General features: G+C 35.3%; 2 protein-coding genes across 2 annotated transcripts in view; one reads left to right on the top strand and one right to left on the bottom strand.

Moving 5' to 3' along the window:
• Positions 1–2,217, bottom strand: part of LOC139696570 (ATP-dependent RNA helicase DDX54) — a 33,346-nt gene extending 31,129 nt beyond the window's left edge. The window contains exons 1-4 of the mRNA XM_071595375.1: positions 1,577–2,217; positions 1,188–1,355; positions 897–1,105; positions 439–754 (exon numbers count right to left, since the gene is read on the bottom strand). Coding sequence (XP_071451476.1) covers positions 439–754; positions 897–1,105; positions 1,188–1,355; positions 1,577–1,774 — 891 coding nt within the window. The 5' untranslated portion in view covers positions 1,775–2,217. The remainder of the gene's footprint in view (positions 1–438; positions 755–896; positions 1,106–1,187; positions 1,356–1,576) is intronic.
• Positions 2,218–2,750: 533 nt separating this feature from the next.
• Positions 2,751–19,176, top strand: Nmd3 (60S ribosomal export protein NMD3). Its single transcript, XM_071595585.1, has 11 exons — positions 2,751–2,975; positions 3,055–3,189; positions 3,267–3,417; positions 3,742–3,876; positions 3,960–4,068; positions 4,190–4,340; positions 6,960–7,102; positions 8,751–8,902; positions 10,029–10,147; positions 13,661–13,843; positions 17,700–19,176. The coding sequence occupies exons 1-11, from the start codon at positions 2,932–2,934 to the stop codon at positions 17,905–17,907; spliced, it is 1,530 nt and encodes a 509-aa protein (XP_071451686.1). The 5' UTR covers positions 2,751–2,931; the 3' UTR covers positions 17,908–19,176.
• The last annotated feature ends 1,287 nt before the right edge of the window (positions 19,177–20,463 follow it).

Below are 20,463 nucleotides of genomic sequence, written 5' to 3'. Positions count from 1 at the left end.
TGTAAATTCTTCACCCATTTTGTCAATGTGGTGTAAGAATGCAAAAAGGAGCTTATCTTTAATAGAAGTAGATTTTGACTAATGACCTGGTTTTCTCTCTAGAATGGGAACAGATTCATTGATTAGGATAATACTTCCTTGCATCAGTTGCGATATTGGAATAATAACAGAAAAGGCCAAAAAGATTTCTAAAATCAATTCGTTCTGTTATGGATTTTAGTTCAAGGAATAACGCATTCCTCATCTTGAAAATTATTTTTAGAGAGCTTCCCCTCACGCAAGCACTACCATCTCCCACAAAGGGCACTGTATTTTTAACAATTCTGAAATTCCTTTAAAAGTGGTATATTTTCCTCAAGCATACACAAATATGTGAAAACCATTATTACTTTTTTATGAATATAAAGGCATCATTATTTGTGAATAAATAGTATTTACCATGTAAATATAATCCACATGGTGTTTGGTAGGAACAAACACTGCTGTCTGACTTTTCTCAGGCATGATATGACGTAATAATGAAAGTAGGGCAGCTGGTTTTTCTTCTGAGCAACAGGAGATGAATCCCAACTTCAACGTCTCTGGAATCTTAGAATCAACGTCAAGTCGCAGAAGCACTGGATCTGAAAGTCCGGCACGAGCAAATTCCACCAACATTTTGGGTAAAGTGGCAGAAAAAAGAAGAGTCTGCCTCGAATCGGGAAGGCGAGCTAATGTCTCATGAAGTTGCTCTCCAAAGCCCATTTCAAACAACCTAAAAAATAATTTATATAGTATTATGACATTCTCTGGTAGGAGTCTTAACCCATAACTCATGACATTACCGACGTTAAGTTCCATACTTAACATGATGAATACTGAAATGGGCAATGAAACCATCCTCACTCTTCACTTACCTGTCAGCCTCGTCAAATACAACATATTCCATTGCATCGAGCTTAAGATCCATTTCCACGCAAATATGCAGAAATCGCCCAGGAGTAGCAACAATTATATCAGGATTGCCATGCAGAGCATCAAACTGTGTGTCCATGCTATCTCCACCCAGAATTACAGTTGATTTAAGGTCCAAAAATCTACCTAACTCCTTTATAAAACGATTGGTCTAAAAAAGAACGTGGAGAAATTAAGATAGCTACATTGTGAAAAGTGTGAAGCTATCATATATATATGGAAGTTAAACTCACCTGAATAGCCAATTCACGCGTTGGCGAGAGGATAAGTGCTCTGGCTCCCGTTTTGGCACTTCGGGCTTTTAGTTTCTCAAAAAGAGGAATAAGAAAGCATGCTGTTTTCCCACTACCAGTCCTAGCCATTGCAACCACGTCTCGCCCATCAAGGACCAGAGGTATTGTCTATAAAAAGATTCAAAGAATTAATAATAAACATCCCTATTGCACTTTTACTCAATTGGTACACAATTACAAATTGGGAATGGTACATTATGTCATGACAACCACGTAGGAAAAAAGGGCGTCCATACGATTCTATTACATAAGAGGAAGCCAGGACAAATGTAGCAAAACTCTGTCACTTGAATTTATTAATACTACAGGAACAACAAAATGTCACTCACCTTTCTCTGAATAGGAGTCGGTATCTTGTAGCCTCGTTTTTGAATACCTTTCAGTACCGGAAAACTCAAACCCATTCCCTGAAAACCTCCACATTTTTTACTCGTTTTCTTTTTCACGTATACCTCGGTACCATCTCCGCTTTTACTTTCATCTTCGTTATCGTCGAAGCCCTCAACTGAGACACCTGGCATGACCATTTTTCCTGCAGTGCCTTCTATTTCTTAAATCCATATAATATACACACACCTCACACACACAGACCACTCACTGGTCCTAAACCACAAATCCAACAGAGAAAATCAAGACAACAATAACATCCTAAGTACTTGAGAGGATCGTGCGTGGATATCCTATTATACCCATTCCGGTCCTACATCCCCACTAGCTCATACTGCTAGATTTATCACTACATGTGGTTGGCTTATGCACGGTAGCCAACATGAAATGACTTCATTATGATTCAAATTCAATATCATTGTTGTAAATTAAAATCCTTAAAAGTTGACGTGCACAAATGAATATCAATTTGTGCACGCCGCTTGACCAAATAGCTTATCATTGTGTCGGCAGAAAATGTGATCCTTTACTCGGATTTCTATAAATGGAGATAAATTTCATCATTTCTCAACCAAATTTATTCGTTCTCTGCCAATGGAAACGCAACGTTGCCGAACTAAGATCTGAAGCAATTTTCAAAAAATTACTATTGAGCGCATTTTGATCCCAATGAATTTGAGGGGTAATATTTGACAATGAAATGTAATTATAACATTGCTGCTATTTTTCCCTTTATATAATAAAATTTTTAAAAACCTATTCAATTTGATGTTGTACGTCATGACACCATAGCATTACTGTGAAAGTTGTTAATAGGTAGGTTTTTCGAATAAGAAATTATTCGCTTAGTACACTGGTATGGTATTACATTTGAAGATTAAATAATTAGGAGGGCAGCTGGTTTACCTTTGCCCTCTTATTGGCAGAAACTAATTATTTAGACATTTTGTAAAGGATTTCTGCATCCAAATCAGACCGTCTATACAATGTGGAACTTCAAATTATTCATTCTTCAAGTTTGTCATACAGGGAAAAGGGGGAAAAAACACGAGATTGCCAGGAAAGCTGGCAACAGAGCTTCATAATCCGGTACACGTCACTCCCAACCTACAAAAATCAGGCTGATCCGTATAAAATTACTCATGTTGGGAGCACTTGAAGGAAGCACATTGGGTCGTCAAATTTGGGTGATGTCCGAGCGTGGCAGTAATTGTTATTAACACGTGTTTTGGATTTGTTTTCTCTACAAGTATTTATTGGTAAAAGTGCGTTGAGACATTACGGTCACCGAAAAACAATGGAGTACATGAACCTAAACGATGAAGGGAGTCAAAGTAGAATGTACGTATGGATAACATTTAAATAAGAAAGAATGTAAGCTATAATTTATTAACTATGTTTTCACCAATGTTGATAATAGTTTATGCTGCCAATGTGGAGCTGTCATAGAGCCCAATCCTGCAAATATGTGTGTAGCCTGTCTGAGAACTGAAGTCGACATAACCGCTGGGATTCCAAAACAGGGAACGTTGTATTTTTGCAAGGGATGTGAAAGGTGAGCTTTACTAAGCATTGAAAGTAAATAAATACTGGGAATAAAATGCGGTAAACCAAATTAATTCTATTCTTTAGGTATCTTCAACCGCCTTCTGATTGGGTGTCATGTGCTCTAGAATCGAGAGAATTGCTCTCTCTTTGCCTAAAAAAGTTAAAAGGTCTCAACAGAGTGAAGCTAGTAGACGCTGGATTTGTATGGACTGAGCCACATTCTAAAAGGATAAAGGTAAGCTTATTTTCAAGCTGGTTGTATTTCTAAGGGACTCCTGTTATGAAAGTGAATATTTAGTCAGTTTCTTGCTATGGCCGCCCTTCCTAAGTGTAGTTTTATTTGTCAATGCAATAAGGTAGGCGAATTAAGTCAGAGTAATATAATTTTTTAGTGGTCATGTAACTTATTTGCCAATTTTCTAAAGATTGGTCAAACAGCATAACTTACACCCTCGAGAGTGGCGGTGTTACTACGCATATATTTTCACCATCAAAGATTAATTTACTTCTACTATGCTTTGCATCAAGTTATTAATTTACCTTATTGCTCTACTAACAGGTGCGTTTGACCGTTCATGGTGAAGTTCTCGGTGGTGCAATTCTACAACAGGTGTTCATTGTTGAATTTACTGTCAACCATCAAATGTGTGATGATTGTCATCGTACTGAAGCGAAGGACTTCTGGAAGGCACTGGTAATATTTGTTGCTATTCCAGTATTATTGTGCTAACATTTATTTAGTTTAGGTATATTCATGAAATTTTATTCCATGTTTAGGTTCAAGTGAGACAAAAGGCAGACAACAAGAAGACTTTCTTTTACCTTGAGCAACTAATTCTTAAGCATAGAGCTCATGAACACACACTTGGCATCAAACCAATTCACGGTAAAATTAGTTGAATAATGAATAATTGATATTTGCTACATATTTTCTTGGCATATTATAAACATTTGGCTGAGGCTACACTTCGCACTTCTGTTACACGATTATTATTTATTTTTTTTAGAGGGATTAGATTTCTTCTATGCCACTGAAAGTAATGCCAGAAAAATGGTCGACTTCCTTGTTGCTGTTCTTCCATGTCGTTATCAGCATTCCAAGAAGCTCATCTCTCATGACATACATAGCAACATTTATAATTACAAGTTTACTTACAGGTAAAGGTTTGATTGTATTATTTTAACTAATATCAATTGAATATACTAAGTGTACATTAACCTACTGAAATCGTAAATCATTGTGGTTACTTTGATACCACAATTACTGTTGGAAGTTGTCTAGGAAGACAGTGGTGTGTCTTTCTAAAATGAAAAGATTAGTCAGCTGGTAAATATTATTAGAAGTTAATTTTTGATTTTCCAAAGTGTACATCATATCATCTTTGTTATATGGTTTATAATTAAAGTATTTTTTGGGGAATGTTAATTTGAGTACTTTGGCAATATGTAACTATTATTTAACTATAGTCAAGAGTCAACGTGTTTTGACATAAAAGTCAGTACCTCAGTCGCTAAAATAATTACATCTTAAAATGTAGGAACATAACATTGCAGCCTCGAATTTCTTTCCTCTGATCTCACCAAACTTTCATTAGAATAATACAAATGGGTCAATCCGCATTTTGACGTAGACAGGGGTGTCAGCCACCTGTAAAAGTCAGAGAATTCATTTAAGGCATGGAATACCTGGACAACTCTGGAAATTAAGATAAGTTACTTAAAACTTTTTTTGCTCTTTGCTTTTATCATGGATATTTTGAGGCCGAACTCTGAAGGAGTAAGGCTGTGATTTGATCGTTGAGTTAGTTCTTGGAACCATTTCCCACACCAGAATGTAGGAATGTGCATGTGCTTCAAACTCTGTGGGCTGCAAATGCTTGAATTGATTGTTCAGTTTGGTCAGACGATTTTAACCACTGGGGAAAGATATCTAGTGTGTGTGCATGGTGATTGATGGGATACCTCAGGATTCAGTTCAAGTTTCTTATTGTGAAAGGGATTTTCAGTAAAGGGTGATCAGAAATCTTTTATTTGTACAAATTCTTTATTCAAACATTTTATTGGATTGAATTTGAATTCATTATTATTTTACTTGTCTTTCCTTTGTTAAAAGTGTTGCTTAGGTGTCTTCATGTAAAGCCATCCATTGAGTTTGGGCAGTCATATATCTCACGACTATAAACACTTGAGTAGGCTTTGTTATTACATCAGAAATTTGCTGTTTGCTAACATTTGCCTCACTTCTGCTCACATCCATCTTGGGGTTTATGATGGTCAGAGGAATTTAAAAATGGTTTCATATATCTCACGACTATAAACACTTGAGTAGGCTTTGTTATTACATCAGAAATTTGCTGTTTGCTAACATTTGCCTCACTTCTGCTCACATCCATCTTGGGGTTTATGATGGTCAGAGGAATTTAAAAATGGTTTACTGGTGTAAAAGTACCTTAGTTGTTGATACACCTAATGTAAATTGCTATTGATGAAAAGAATAATAGTTCTCCCTCTAAAATTAGGAATAAGCTCTTATTACTAATTCCCTGTAGTAGGTAGTTATCAAATAATTGCTCCTAAAATTGTTTTTAAATATGTGATCTAATTAACTATTTGATTTTACCATAACCTGCTAGGAAATTATATTTAAAGGCTGCAATACTTGGAATCTGTTCATTCATGGCACTTTTAATTTAGATTTTAGCCCAGGGTATGGAAAACATGATTTTTGGCGTGGAAAAGTCAGTTGAGTCAAATTTATTATTTTGAATTATTTGAGGCTGTGTATGGATTCAAAGGATCATGTTGCTGTAATAGTCCAAGTTATAATAGGTAGTGTAAAGACCACTTTGCTTGGTAATACTGGGCCGAATATATGTTTATTTAAAATTTGTTTATTTAATACATTTGAACCACCCATTTTGGGGGTTGCATTAGAATGATAGCTTGTGTATCATACTAATGCAACCACACTGAGGGCCTGGGTTTGAATTGCAGTGGTAGAATTTTCAAAGGCATCTTGATCCTTTTTTGGGTGCTAAATGGTGAGCTATTTAAGTGGAGTATACCATCCATTGGATGGGACATACAACTGTGGACTCATTGGTGTCTTTTGTGCACCAAGGGGTCCATAACCTAATGTGTTTCTGGAACACTTTGTGTTGCTACACCCTTCCCCCATTTCTTGAACATTTGTTCTCTACCAATTGAGTAGGTAGACCTCCACCTCTACTTATTGGTGAAAATGGCCTTTGTTTTCAGTCACCTCCCCCAATGATTGCCTCTATTACTATCACCTGTTTTATGGGAAGAAGGATGTTTGTTCTTGCCCATTTTTCTTCTTAATCAATTGTACAATCAATTAGGTAAGTAAATGTTAAACTTGTGCTTGATGAAAGGCCTAAACCAGTTTTTAAACATAAAACTTATATGCAGACAAGATGCTCAGGATAAAAGCAGAGAAGATGAAAAGGAGGGTGTAGGCACTCAGACCTGTAATCAAGGTTTGCATGATAAGCTACTAAGAATAAGTCTCCCAGACAGTCATCAATCAGTTTATGGCATGGCGTATAATCCAATATCAATCTGTCTAAGGAAAATCCCTCTTTACGTAGGAAAACACAGAAATAATTTTCCCATTTGTCTGTTTACAAAATATTGTGGACCCATCTACTGGTTATTGTCTAATGGAAATGTTATTCTAAAATAGATTTATATGCATTTGATATTTGTAGTACTTGGTTTGTCAAAGAAATTCTGACTTTTCTATCATATTGGCAGTGTGGAAATAGTACCTGTATCCAAGGATAGTTTGGTATGCTTGGAAAAATCAACACGACACCATTTGGCAGGTATTGGACCTTTGTGCCTGATTTATAGAGTCACAAATGCTCTACACCTGATTGACCCCTCTACTGGACAGGGTAAGTTCAGGCTCTCAACCTAGCCAGATTTCATAGCAGGATGGAAATGAAAACTTCCTTCGGGAAACAAATTTGTAATTATAAATATCAATTGGTAGCAACCCAAATTTCATTTGTTATAAATGAAAAAGAAAAACTTTGTTCCAATCCACCACTTTATTTCAGGTACGACTAGTTTCGACGCTACGGTGTCATCCTCAGGTACCTGTCATACCTACCTCAGGAACTAGTTCGTACCTGAAATGAAGTGGTGGATTGGAACAAAGTTTTTCTTTTTCATTTATTAAAATGAACTTCCACAAAGTTGAGGCTGAAACTATTGAGATAATTCATTTGTTATATCTACAAGTCGCAATGGAAGTATTGAATGCAAGTCCCATGATTTAGAATGGTATTTAAAGAATGAGTATTATTGTAGAATACCTCCATGCAACATGTACTTTTCCCTGTTTCAGAGAGATAGGTATTTTAAATTCTAATTAATGACTCATCTCAAATATCCAAAGATTTGTAATTTCTGAACTATCTCCCGTGGGTTCTTATAGGCCATTTGTGGAAAATATCTAAGTTTTACTTTTCTCTTGGCGTTAGATTATACAGCTTTTTTAAGGGTTGCCAAATTCTCCTTACATGCCTCTCAATTATATCCAAACTTTTAATAATAAATTTATTTAGGTTATCATTATATGTACTGAATGTTTTGCTTCCTTAATAATCCTATCTTTGCTTGCTTAATTTACCCGGGCACAAAAATTTTCACTTAAATATACTTGTGGCTTTTGTTGTGGGCCATCCAAGGCTTTATTTAATCATTTCGCTATTGTTGATCTGTGAAGTTAACTGTAGGATAGCTTTCTCAAACTGTTTGATGAAGTTTTATACTCTACTATCCGTACAATCACAGTCTTGTGACTGCCATGTCTTCCTTTCTTGGTTCTCCTGGAGTTAATTTGTTTCACATTACTGTTTGGTTTTGTAGCATAATTTGTATTCTGTATTTGAATGTTATTTTTGAAATCGTATGTTCTTATTAAAGTGCTGTGGTGTGTTATAATTCTTATATGTATATGAATTCTTACATGTACATTTATATAATTCTACAGGAATTTTTGTATTACTGCATTGAAAAAGCCCCTTAAAAGTCTGATTCTTAACCTGTGTTTTTGTTGTACAGTTCAGCTAGGCATTCCCAATAATTCCTTCAAATTTGTAGGTTAATAGTCATTAATAAATATATCATTATTGAAGTCATCCAGGTGTAAGATTTTTTCATCGTAGTTCAGCATTTCTTCAAGATATTCACTAAACCCCTTAATGAACTCTCTGTGTTAGCTGCATGGTGAGTTGTACTCAGCATATATTGATAACTTTTAAATGACTGTCAGTTTACCCTGTTGCTGTGTACCATCACTTCTAGGGTACGTTACCCTGCAGTGACATATTCATGTAGATCAACAACAAAATGCATTTGACATCTGAAATAATTTGTTACAATTTTTGAACCACCTGTACATTACATTAATCTTGGGCTGTAAATCATTTAACATTCTCAGTAAAATGAGTTTGCACTTTTATTTTGTTTTGCAATTCTAGATTTTCATCATTCATACAGGATATTTCTTCTTATGAGTGTCATTTATTTTTACAGTTGCGGAGGTCAGTGGTCAGACATTTTGGAGGCAACCGTTTCGTAGTATTTGTGATCCCAAGCAGCTTTCCCAGTACATTGTAATGGATATTGAGCCAATACGAGATGAGCACCGAAAACAGTTTCCAGGGCAAGGTGCTATTTCAATGAAGGTATGTTTTATCATGTAAAGCATTGGTTCAGTTTTGTCATGTATAAGTGTAGTGCTTCCAAAAAATACATGCATGCATACTTCGATGAGCATTGAGGGTTGTAGCACTTTGTTTCAATCTGAGAAAAGACACTTCTGTCTAATTTTTAGTTATTATTTTGGGTGTTCATAACCGTAAATTTAATGTCCTATCTTTTCCACCAAACCTATCTTTTCCACCAATCTCAAATATGAGATTGTTCAACATCAAGTAATATCACGTGATATCACCCAGCATGACCATGTTAAAGATATTTTCCTTAAGTCATCAAGGGTTTTTACACAACTGTAAAAGAAACCCTTTATGTCTGAAGGAAAAATTATTTAGCATAGTCAGTCTTAAAAAGGCCATAAGAAACTCAATTTCTCCTTTCCATCATACGGCACTACTAATTGGTTTGGCATTGATGGCAATTCAACATTGCTTTGTGAATATTGCAGTATTGCATGTCCATACTCGTTGGGTCCCTTCCAGGACTCAATTGGCTCATGCCTACTTTCCCTTCACCCTTTTTATGGGTTGGAAATCTTTTAAATTGTTGAATGTTTAAAAGCACATTTCCATGTAAATTCATATACTTAGTAAAAATTTCATTGACAATTATGTTGTGTCATATATTTTGATTAAATGTAACTTAATTACAACATGTAAACCATGGAAAGGGTTGGTTACTTAAAAGCCTATTTTCATGAGGCATGTCCAAATTTTAATTGAACAAAATTTTTAAAAAATTAGAAAAGTGAAACTTCATGTAAAAATAATGGAAGTGTATGCTAAGGACACTGATTGAAAAAGATTAGAAGTAATAAAAAAGTGAAAATAAAAGTCCTCTGGAGGATCAAACCAGTGTTCTACAATTGTGATACGTAAATCATTACACACTCGGCCAACATTACTTGGAGGGAACCAAGGACAAGCCCCTCCTCCAATCATCCATAATTTTTTAAATCTTGAACCCTGATGTATATGGAGCCGAAGCTTGAAACCCACATTCTTCAGAGAAATGACTTATGCATGAAAAATCCCTCTATGCATAGATTCCTATTTCAGATATTTTACTAATTGTTATTTTGCTTTATTTGTACAGCATGTACTAGCAGATGCATGGGTGACTAAGGCCAGTGAATTGGGTGCCTCTGATAGTAATACCATCCACACCCGTACTCATCTTGGGCATATCTTGCGGCCTGGTGACACTGTTTTAGGGTAAGTTGCGATAGGATCTCTCCAGAAATTTACTTAATGAAACACATCAGATGTGTCTTTGATGATTTAGACCTTGCATGTAAATAGCAAGAATTTTCACAATTTTCATCCCTTATTTGTTATCAGTCAAGGGCATCAATTTAAACTCCAAGAGTGCCTGATTAAAATACTTGATAGTTTCTTTTCTTTTGCTTTGTTTTTACGGAAGGTATCATGAGCATATTTATTGATTTGGTGCATTCATTTTATTTACTATGGCCTTTCATTCAGTATGTAAATATTACACCATTAGTATAGTATAGTATGTGACTCAAACTGTACGGTCAGGAATTTGTGTGCATCCCGTTTTTTGACAAGGTCTATGTTCTTTATTTTTTCCTCATGTTGCCTCAATTGCTAACCAAATCATTTCAAATGTGTTTATTCACATGAACCAAGCTCTGTAAACAGCTGGCAATCTAGTCCAAGGTTCTTTTGCATTTGAGTCATCCAGTAAGCAAGTCCATTCAGAGTGTGCTCGGTTCCATCCGCTTTATCAGTAAACTATTTTAGGCCACCCAAGACAGGACTCCCAAGTGCCATAGCTTTCAGAGATTGCATTGAAATCCAGTGGCATAATTACATCAGTTGTGTCACTGCTTGTATAAGCTTGGACACTTTTCACTATATGTAGCTCTTGGCTTTTTCCTCAACCTCACAATTTCAGGGTCATCTGAATCTGAATTCACATCACCACTCAGATGCTCGATGTTGTCATATTCCTCTTGAGTAATCATCATCAATTAGCGATAACAAATAATTCAATAATTCTTCTTCATCTATTATATCTTTTGAAGTCTTTTTAGTTGCTATTTCAGGTAACAAAAATAAACACAAAATTAAAAACTTACGTATTTGCTTGGAATTGTGCCTGATTCAATCGCACGCTTGCCAGGGAAAAAATACTCTAAACTTCAAAGCCAAGATAGAACCAACTGTGTTCCTCTCATAATATCTACGATGCATGTACTTCTCGAGGCAGAAAAATAAAAAAGCCCTATTACCAAGAGAAATGCTGACAATGTAATCCCATTGCAGTGGAACCTCACTTAATGACCACCTCGCATAGCAAGTAATTCGTATGATGAGCAAAAATATTAGTCCCAAAATTGACTCACTTAACAAGTGACTTTTTGCATAATTAGTGATGAGGATAAGGTAATTCCCTGATTCCTCAAGCCTGGTACTGCAGTCTCAAGCACTCATTCTGCTAGCATCGGTAGTGAACACACATTTTTCCAAACTTGTGTTAAAAAATATTATTATTGATTTTTTTGTGCTAAGGTAAATAATATTTATACAAAGTTAAATAATATTTTGTGCATAGTTTTAAAATTTACCTTGAAGAAAAATCTGTTACAAGGAAGCCATGAAATAATAAAATTAAAAAAACAGAAATAAAAACTAAAACAATTGAAAATCAGGAACAAGGTGAGAGCATGGCTGATTTAGAACCCACATCAGCAATCGGTGAACATCAATGATTGGACTTTTCTTGGAGAACACTGACAATACTAAGGAGATAGATGCTTCAAGTAGAGCAAAAAGCATATCTACGAAACGGTTATGTATTCTCATCAATGTCGAAAGGTTGCTTCTTATGTGTATAAATGGAAAGGGATTTCATTGCAATACCATTCACAAGAATATAATTTGTAAGAAGGGGAAAGTGATATTCGAGGTAGATGTCAGGATCATCAGCAGCCAAATAAAGGAGCCTTAAATACTTGTTTGACCTTAAATATGGGAGCCTGTGTGGTTTTAGGAGTTAACGACAAGAACCGTGATCCACGGCATTGTGAAGCAGCAATTTCTGAGCCAAAGGCAGCAGATAACTTCATTGGTGACTTCAAAAAGTTCATAGATTCTGAAGGTTACCTGCCACAGTATGTTTTTAATTGTGATGAGACTTCTCTTTGGAAAGAAGATGCTGGAGCTAACCTATAATTGTGCACATAACAGTGGAAGAGAATTCATTGCCCAATCACAAGGCAATGAAAGGCCATCTGATGCTGCTAATTTGCGCAAATGCGAGTGGTGTTTTGAAATCCTTGCTTGTTTACCATTCAGAAACTCCACAAGCCTTGAAGAAGTGTTAAGTCCAAACAAGCCAGCTAAATGAGATGTGCAGGTCATGGGAAACTTTAACATCACACCATGCTTATGAGGCATTGCCCTAAAAGGCAGTTTTTAAATTTTGAAACATCAGCAAAAACAAATGATTCTAGACAGCTTTCTAGTAGAAAGGAATTTGGCCCACCTGTATATCATTAATATTTATCAATTAATTTCGATTCTTTTTTGCTTTTACAAATCGAGTTTGCATTCCTGGTTACTTTATTCCGAGGTATAAGAAAAGGTTTATGATCGTAAACAATATATACATAATTTTCTTTGAATAAACCTACATAATTTATTTTTTTCAGCATGAAACGCATTGTCGTATCTTACACTAATTTATATGCAAGAAGTTGTTTCATTAAACTTGTGTTTTGCTTAACAAGAAAGATCGTGGAAAGGGTTATGCTTGTTTTATGAGGTCCCACTGTATAAAGAGCCAACAGTTACGTAGGATGGAAGACAAGGGAAACCAACATGTTTACAAAGTAATGCTTTTATTAGCATCGTATCACCCTAGTCTTAGTCTGCAGTTTTTATCAAAACAGATTCATCATAATGCATTCATGAGGTTGTAGAGTTAAAAAGATTAGCCTTTCAATGAGTTTTCATAGTTTCATAAATTTAATAAATTATAACGATTTTAAACAATAGTCCCTGTTCAAGCCAATATATCGGCCTGATGAAGTTTTTGCTTGAGATTTTAAAGCCGATATGTTGGCCCGCTGCTGTAAGAGGGTTAAAAAGTCATTGTTTAGCTATTTACTCACGCTAGATTCACCTGCTTTGAATTTGCTTACAGTTTCATGAATACCCTCTATATTTGCTTACTGAACAACTTCTAAATTGCACTGAACCATGTACAATTTGCTTGTATTTTATTTTCATTCCTTCATGATGTCTTAATAGTTTGAAAAATGACTCCTGAAAAAGCCATGATACCCTACATAACATTGGTTTATTTCCACTTGCATTTGTCTGTAGAAAGGCTTTGCATGATGACTGTAGCTGAGCATTATATAAACTAATTTTTAAGGTGGAATATTATTCGAACATCTTTAGTGAATTGTAATGAAATAATTGACTTTGTAATTCCACACACTTTGTAATTCCACACCTCACACAAGTGTGTGGAATTACAAAGTCAATTATTTCATTACATTTCAATATGTTATGCAAATTCCACAAAGTTACGCCTGAGACAACAAATCTTTAGTGAAGATTCTTTTAAATGTGCATCTATGTAATTATCACGGTAAAATAATTTTTGACGTGCATCATACACTCTTTATCTGAAAGTATGTTATATTTATGAATCAAAATCATTTACAATACCTTCCTATGTTTTTCTCACAGATATGCCTTGTCTGAGAGCAATGTGAATAATGAGCAGTTTGAAAAGTTGCAATCACAAGGGAGTCTTCCTGATGTTGTCCTAGTAAAGAAATCATATGGTGAAGATGGCAGAAGGAGGAGAAATCGTGCATGGAAACTGAAACATCTGGCTGAGGATGATATGCAGTTGAATATGGACCACAGGTATGGCCCTCATTGTGATAAGTATGTCTACATGGTGACCCTGAAATCCATCCCAAGGAGTGGGTGTGTCTGGTGATTATCAGTATCAGCTAGGGAAACAGGAGCATTGGGAGTAAGGGGACATGTGGCAGTGAAAGAATATGCACTGCACTCCTAAAATGGGGATGTATTTTATGCCTGGGTGTTTTATATGCTGTCAAATATGGTAATTAAAAATGTGGAAAAGAAATTTGAGGTTAATAGATAATTTTGCTATGCACAATTCTTACACTTTCAGTTAATATATAGCGGCAAACATGTCATAAAGTGATTACAGAAGGCTACTATACTGATGGAAACGAAATAGTAAAAGTATACTTACACATTCAATGGAAATTCTCATTAGATTTATTACCATAAGCAGTTCAATTGTACCTCCCCATCCCAATAGGCATTTTTATGATTTACTTTAATGTTTCTGTACATTCTTCAATGTATATCAACTTGTTACCGAGTATCAACAACAATGAGGTAGACTTTAAATAAAATAAATATTAGTTGAGTGTGATAACCAGCTGAATTCCTAAGTTGCTAACTAAATTTAGTTCATATTTTAAAATGGGAATAATTTAAAACTTAACATAGAAACCTACCTAGGTAGATTATACCTATTGTTAATTTTACAAAACATTTTATTACATTTTAAACCTTACAGAGTCAGGCATCACTACGTGCAAGTTTTGTATATCCATCAATTGAAAAAGAGTATGTACTTTTCCACAGAATTTATATGCGGAAAGAAAAAATAGCGATGTTAATTCTTCTTAATTTTTTTTTAATTTAACCACCTGGGTTTCAATGTATGGTGTCATCATCAGGTATTGGAATCCAGGACGTAAAATAATAAAAAATTAAGAGGAATAAACGTAGCTGTTTTTTCTTGTCTTAATGGATAAGTTCCCCAAAGTCTACTCTGAAACTATGAACAATTAATTTGGTTTGGTAATAATTACGACGTAGAACTTTGTTTTTTGTTATCAAATCTCTTTTATTCCTTCCTAATCTTAGCGATATTAACTCTGAGGTTAAAATTTTTAAATTTTTTACGACATTGAACTTTTAAACATAAAAGCCTTAGTTTCAAACAATGGTTCCGAGCACATTTTGGTTGAAAATTTATTAAAGACAAAACCTAATAAAATGGCCATCAATCATATCTCCCACTTAAACCTTCAAAAACCAACCAATACCAAGTGTCGCTTCCTTGTAAGTCTCAACAACATTTCTTACAAATCATCAAATTGTGTCTACCAACATCCTTAAGAGCAGCCTTTTATACTACTCACACACTTTCTAAACATCTCTGTAATGGCAAAGATGCTCAGGATAAATTGTTAAAACCAGAAGTATATAAATAAAAATATAACAACTGCAATACATTATACATCGGTCACACTGGCAGAAACATCCAGAAACAGACTCGAGAAATGTCTCAGTTGCTTGAAAAGTTCTGGATCAATCTCCCTCTTTGCCAAGTATTTAAAAGACCACAATGACAACGATGACTTTGTTCCAGAAGTGTTACATATTCTGCTGAAAGGTCTAAAATTGTACCCCCTCAAACAGTTGTAAAATGTTCAAGCTTCATCCAACTCAAATGTAAAACTCCTCAATGAACAAATTTTTCCCCACCCCTTCCCATTACTCTAACACTTCTGAATTCGAGAAATAACCACATGCTCCTCCACTAAACTTCCATCTCCCCTCCTCCGCAATCGTTTAGTTATCCCACCATCCCTCATTGACCACAACTCCCTTTTCGACACTTTACCAAACCCCTGATATCTTGTCGTCTCCCCAATGCCCACCCCTTCTGCAGAATTACCAATCTTTTTCTATCTATTGGTTGCACTGGTTCCCACAAAATAACCAGTTCTGTTTGAGCTCCAATTCACTCCCATCCATCACACTGTATCTACACCAGATCTGTTCAAAAAGTATCACGACTATTGTGTTTTTTCAAATATTATTTATTTCTTCATGAATGTCTATATTGTCCCCTGCAAAGTAATCCCAATTAGATATTATACAATTGTGCCAATGTTTTTTTCCAATCCTCGAAGCACCTTAAAAACTAATCGTTTGTGATCTTGTTCAGCTCCTCCTCCGATGCAGTCTATATCTTGTCAATCGTAGTGTAGCGTCGTCCTTTCATGAGCCTCTTCAGTTATAGGAACAAGAAAAAGTCACTGGGGGCCAGATCTGGGGAATACGGTGGCTGCAGTATCATTGGTGTGTTGTTTTTAGCCAACAATTCGCGCACCAGTAACAATGTGTGAGCAGGAGCATTGTCATGGTGGAAAAGCCAATTTTTGTTCTTCCACAAATCTGGGTATTAACGGCAGATTGTTTCGCGCAAATTGCGCATAACTTTTCACGCACGAAGTTTTCTCTCATTAGAGAAACTGATAAATATGGTTGAATATGTGTCTTAATTTTTTGAGTCTTTTCCATTTAAATTTTCTTCATAAAATGATGGATGGTTGAAATATTGGTGTGCGATTAATAAGAGCATGGAGAAAAATTGGCAAAAAATAGTTGAGTGTCCCCGGACACCTAGAAGAAGTTCCAACCTTAAAATGACGAGAATCGTCAAAGATGAATTTGTTTTACAGCTATTAAGTTACACTCATATTAATACAGAAATAAATCAGGCTAGCCCCTGTGCATGCAGCCATGAGACTTGTCCTGAAAGAATATAGATAACATAAGTGGTTATAATGCAGCCAGCCTATTTATTTTCATCCCAGTACTTTATCTCTGATCTGATATGATCCTTATCTTCTCATAATTGTGCAGAAAAATGCACTTAAGAATGCATTGTTGAGGGGTATTGTGGATATCCATCATCTTGTAAATTAATTCTATAGGCATACTTATTAGGTATGACTTTTTAAATTTCTGATAGATATCTTCTGCCCTTAATTAAGGTTTATGATGAAACATTTTTAAGTGTGTCAAAGGTTCAATTTCTTAATATCTTATCTCTTGCACAATGCATGATTCTAAATGAATCCAACTTTCTTGCTATCTCCATGGAAACTTTATGGAGATTTCATTGAAATGATTGATGGAAGCCCCTCTCTTGCATTACAGTGAAACATTTACAACAAAATTGATTTGGAGATCTCAAATACAATTGTAGGTCCAAAAATAATCCAATTCAAAAACTTGAATTATATATTTGGTTAGGTTTTCATCTGGTCAAAGCATCTTTGGTGAGGATACTTAATACTCAGGCAACTCCAAGCAATGGGCAACATGTGTAAAATCTAAACCATTCCCAATTATTTTCATGTTTCATCATGTACAAATATTGTAAGTTGTTCTTTTTAAAAAAGAGAAATGCACTTTTTATTACTCCACCAATATTTTTTATTTGCTCGATTAGTTTCGATGATACATAGTACGTCATTAGGCCTGATGATGATACCTTGTATCAAAACCAGTCAAGCAAATGAGCACAAAACCCACAGAGGTGGGTTTTGTGTTCATTAAAATCCATTCCAGTTGGGTACGTGGTCATTTAAAAATTATTATTATTGCTTGTTTCATGTTATGAGAGATATATGAGGTAATAGGTAAAATTTATATCCAATTGTCTATGGACGCAATGAAATCATAAGTAAATTGAATTTATAAGGCAGCAATGAAGTTCTCTGAATGGTCAAGTACTGAATTGCTTTGAGTGATAATGTGCTTTTCCTAGTATCTAATTTAAGGCTCAGCTCATCTAACTCATTAATCAAAAAGTGATGTTCATTTTGTATTTAGATAAACTATAGATTTTAATAACCATGGCTTTTCAAACCCACAGGGATTATCAAGAATTCCTTGAAGATTTGGAGGAAGACCCTGGGTATCGTCAGAATGTCAATATCTACAAAGCAAACAAAGCACCTTGTGCTGTTGATGTAAATGATCCAGATGAGGATGAAACGATGCCGAAAATCACACTCGAGGAGATGTTAGACGACTTGGACATTGCAGATGATGCAGATGAGGAGAATGCAACAATGCAATAGCCAAGGCATGGATGGGCTCTGAGCTGGGAAAATTGTGGATTAATGTTTATTCATGGAAGAAGGAAGCTTTTTCTCTGCAGCTGAATTTGGCTTATGCCAGGTGATGTGATGAGGGAGGACTTCCATTGTGAGTGTGTAATTTTTTTAATGCTGTTTAGATTCCTCACCTCTGAGGTAAAAACATTACTTGTTGAAAATTTTTCACCTGGCACCGATAGAAATCTTTTCATCAATGTGCAATGATTGTCGAAGCACTTATTTTGTGAAAACTTTTCGGTTAAATCAAATGGTGCCAGTCCGAAATTGGCTCTTGATGAAGTAGTTAAGTCGACATTAATTTCCCTGGTGGGAAACCAATCTTTACAGTGAAACCAACTGTATTGTAAGGTTGTTTTGTGAAGAATGCCCATTCTTATGTCATATTAAAAAGAGATAATGGAATCTATGGTTAATTATTTTGTACCTTGCCGGTCCAGCTGCTTGCTATTTTTGACATCTCGTCTAGCTTAGTTTACTATAGGTCTTGTAACCATCATAGACTAGTTTCATTTTCCCCTTTGCCTTTCAATGATCAGATTCTGATGATGTACCTTTTGTTATCATGAGGCTAATGATAGAATTGAAGTCCAATGCATTAATTTCAGAGAATGAAAAACATTCTCCTTGACTGGGATTGCAACCCAGCTCCCTCAATATCCGGTCAAGTGCTTTAGCCAGTGAAGCTAGCCAGGCATACTCTTAAACTCTGAAATTTTGGGGCTTTTAAAGGAACAAGATGTTGTGACAATATAACATGCATACAATGTCACAGGCATTCGTAATCGTGCACAACGCACCACCGTCTACGAGGATTAAGCCAACTATAAACACTTCGGCTGTTTATACCTTAGACAAATTCCAAAGAAACTTATTACACTCTGAAATTATTGCATTGAACTACATATCAGCGGATGACTCCGTTAAAAGTTACTGTTGCAGCATCTCCCGCAGTTTCTTTAGAATTGAAGTATCGATAAAACAGCATCGTGAAGAAGGTTGTTTAACAGTCCTGTTTCATCTCATTTATATAAATTATTTACGTAGTACTTTTCATTTCTTTAGAGATGCTCTTCATATTTTGGTGTGCGTGTTGGTAGTCTGTCTTTGTATATTTCTACTGATCCAAGGCAGTCAGCTCATTTCATCAAATGAGACATTTTAGGTATACATTTTTTTATCCCAATCAATGTACTTTGGTGAGTAAACATGATGATAAGGTCATTTGTATCTTTTTTATTTGAATGTGGATCTTCCTGTTGCTGTTATGTTAGCTAACCAAAATGGAATTTCAACTTAAGTGCTCAAAATCTCCAAAAAAATCACTTGCTACAGCTCTTTCTTGTGTGTTTCCTCTCTCCCCATTGTTCTCTGTGTCATGTTGCCAGACTGTCTACTTTCCTACTCCAACTCAAGATCATGGTTTTGTCATGAAACTGGAAAATAAGATATTTCATTCATTCTCTGAATATGGTCCAAATAGAATGTAAGGCCTGATGATGTTTCAATGCAACAAAACTTGGGTCATGCATATTGGAGGATTCTTTGTGGAACACTTATGTTTCTTCCATTTATTTCTGTTCATTCTTTATCGAACTTCTCAACAACCAAAAGCAAGAAACCTGACAAATTAGTCTTGTCTTAACCCTGGTGCACCCAACATTTGAAATGTCTTGACAACCCAGTGGATCTTGTTGTGTTTTAATTGTATTTCTATTGTGGAATTACCTATTAATAATATTTTATAAAGTGATATTAATTGAAAAATATATTTGAAAAAATTGTATTAATATGGAAAAAATCAACCCAAAACAAGTGAATCCACACAAACCTAATAGTGGTGTACGCTAATAATGTTTTGGTCTCTTGTATCTGATCCATTTTGAAATTTTCCTGGGTACTTCTTGGACATCACTGTTTGTTGGCCAGTGATGACCAAAGATTGGAGTCATAAATCAACATAAACCTTAAACTAAAGCATGAGGTTCATCTTTTTGCCCACATCTAATTTTTGTAGACCGGTAAATCTAAAACCAAAGGTGGGTGACGGAATAGTTTTTCTGAATGTCTTACTGATCCTCTACATTGGCCAACTTTTGGCTCACATCATCCAGAAGTAAGTCATAGAACAGTCTTGTTTCATTTTATTTTTATAAATTATGTTTTTTCTTTAAAATGCTAACAAACTAGTATCCACATTTTGATGGTCTTATGAAGCATGTATATATGGCCCACTGTTCCCAGTTGGCCTGCTCATTTCACCAAGTGGAACATTTTCAATATGACATTTTTATCTCACTCTGGAGAACTCTCTGCCCTAGGGGCATATGTTGCTGACAGAGTCAACTGTGAAAGTCAGATCCTTTGATGCTCAGAATTTCTTTCTTAATACAATTATGACTCATAGCAGTAGTGTTAGCTGACTGCAATGTTTCAAATGAGTCTCCAAAGGAATGTTTGCCCAGAAATTATGAATGGGCAGGCTAGGATAATATAAAATATTTGCAATGGCCATAAAAT

This window comes from Hetaerina americana, unplaced genomic scaffold (genome assembly GCF_022747635.1).
Source record: "Hetaerina americana unplaced genomic scaffold, ioHetAmer1.1.p SCAF_7, whole genome shotgun sequence".
Classification (NCBI taxonomy): domain Eukaryota; kingdom Metazoa; phylum Arthropoda; class Insecta; order Odonata; family Calopterygidae; genus Hetaerina; species Hetaerina americana.
The sequence above is the reverse complement of the archived record's forward strand: the minus strand, read 5'-3'. Positions and strand labels throughout refer to the sequence as shown.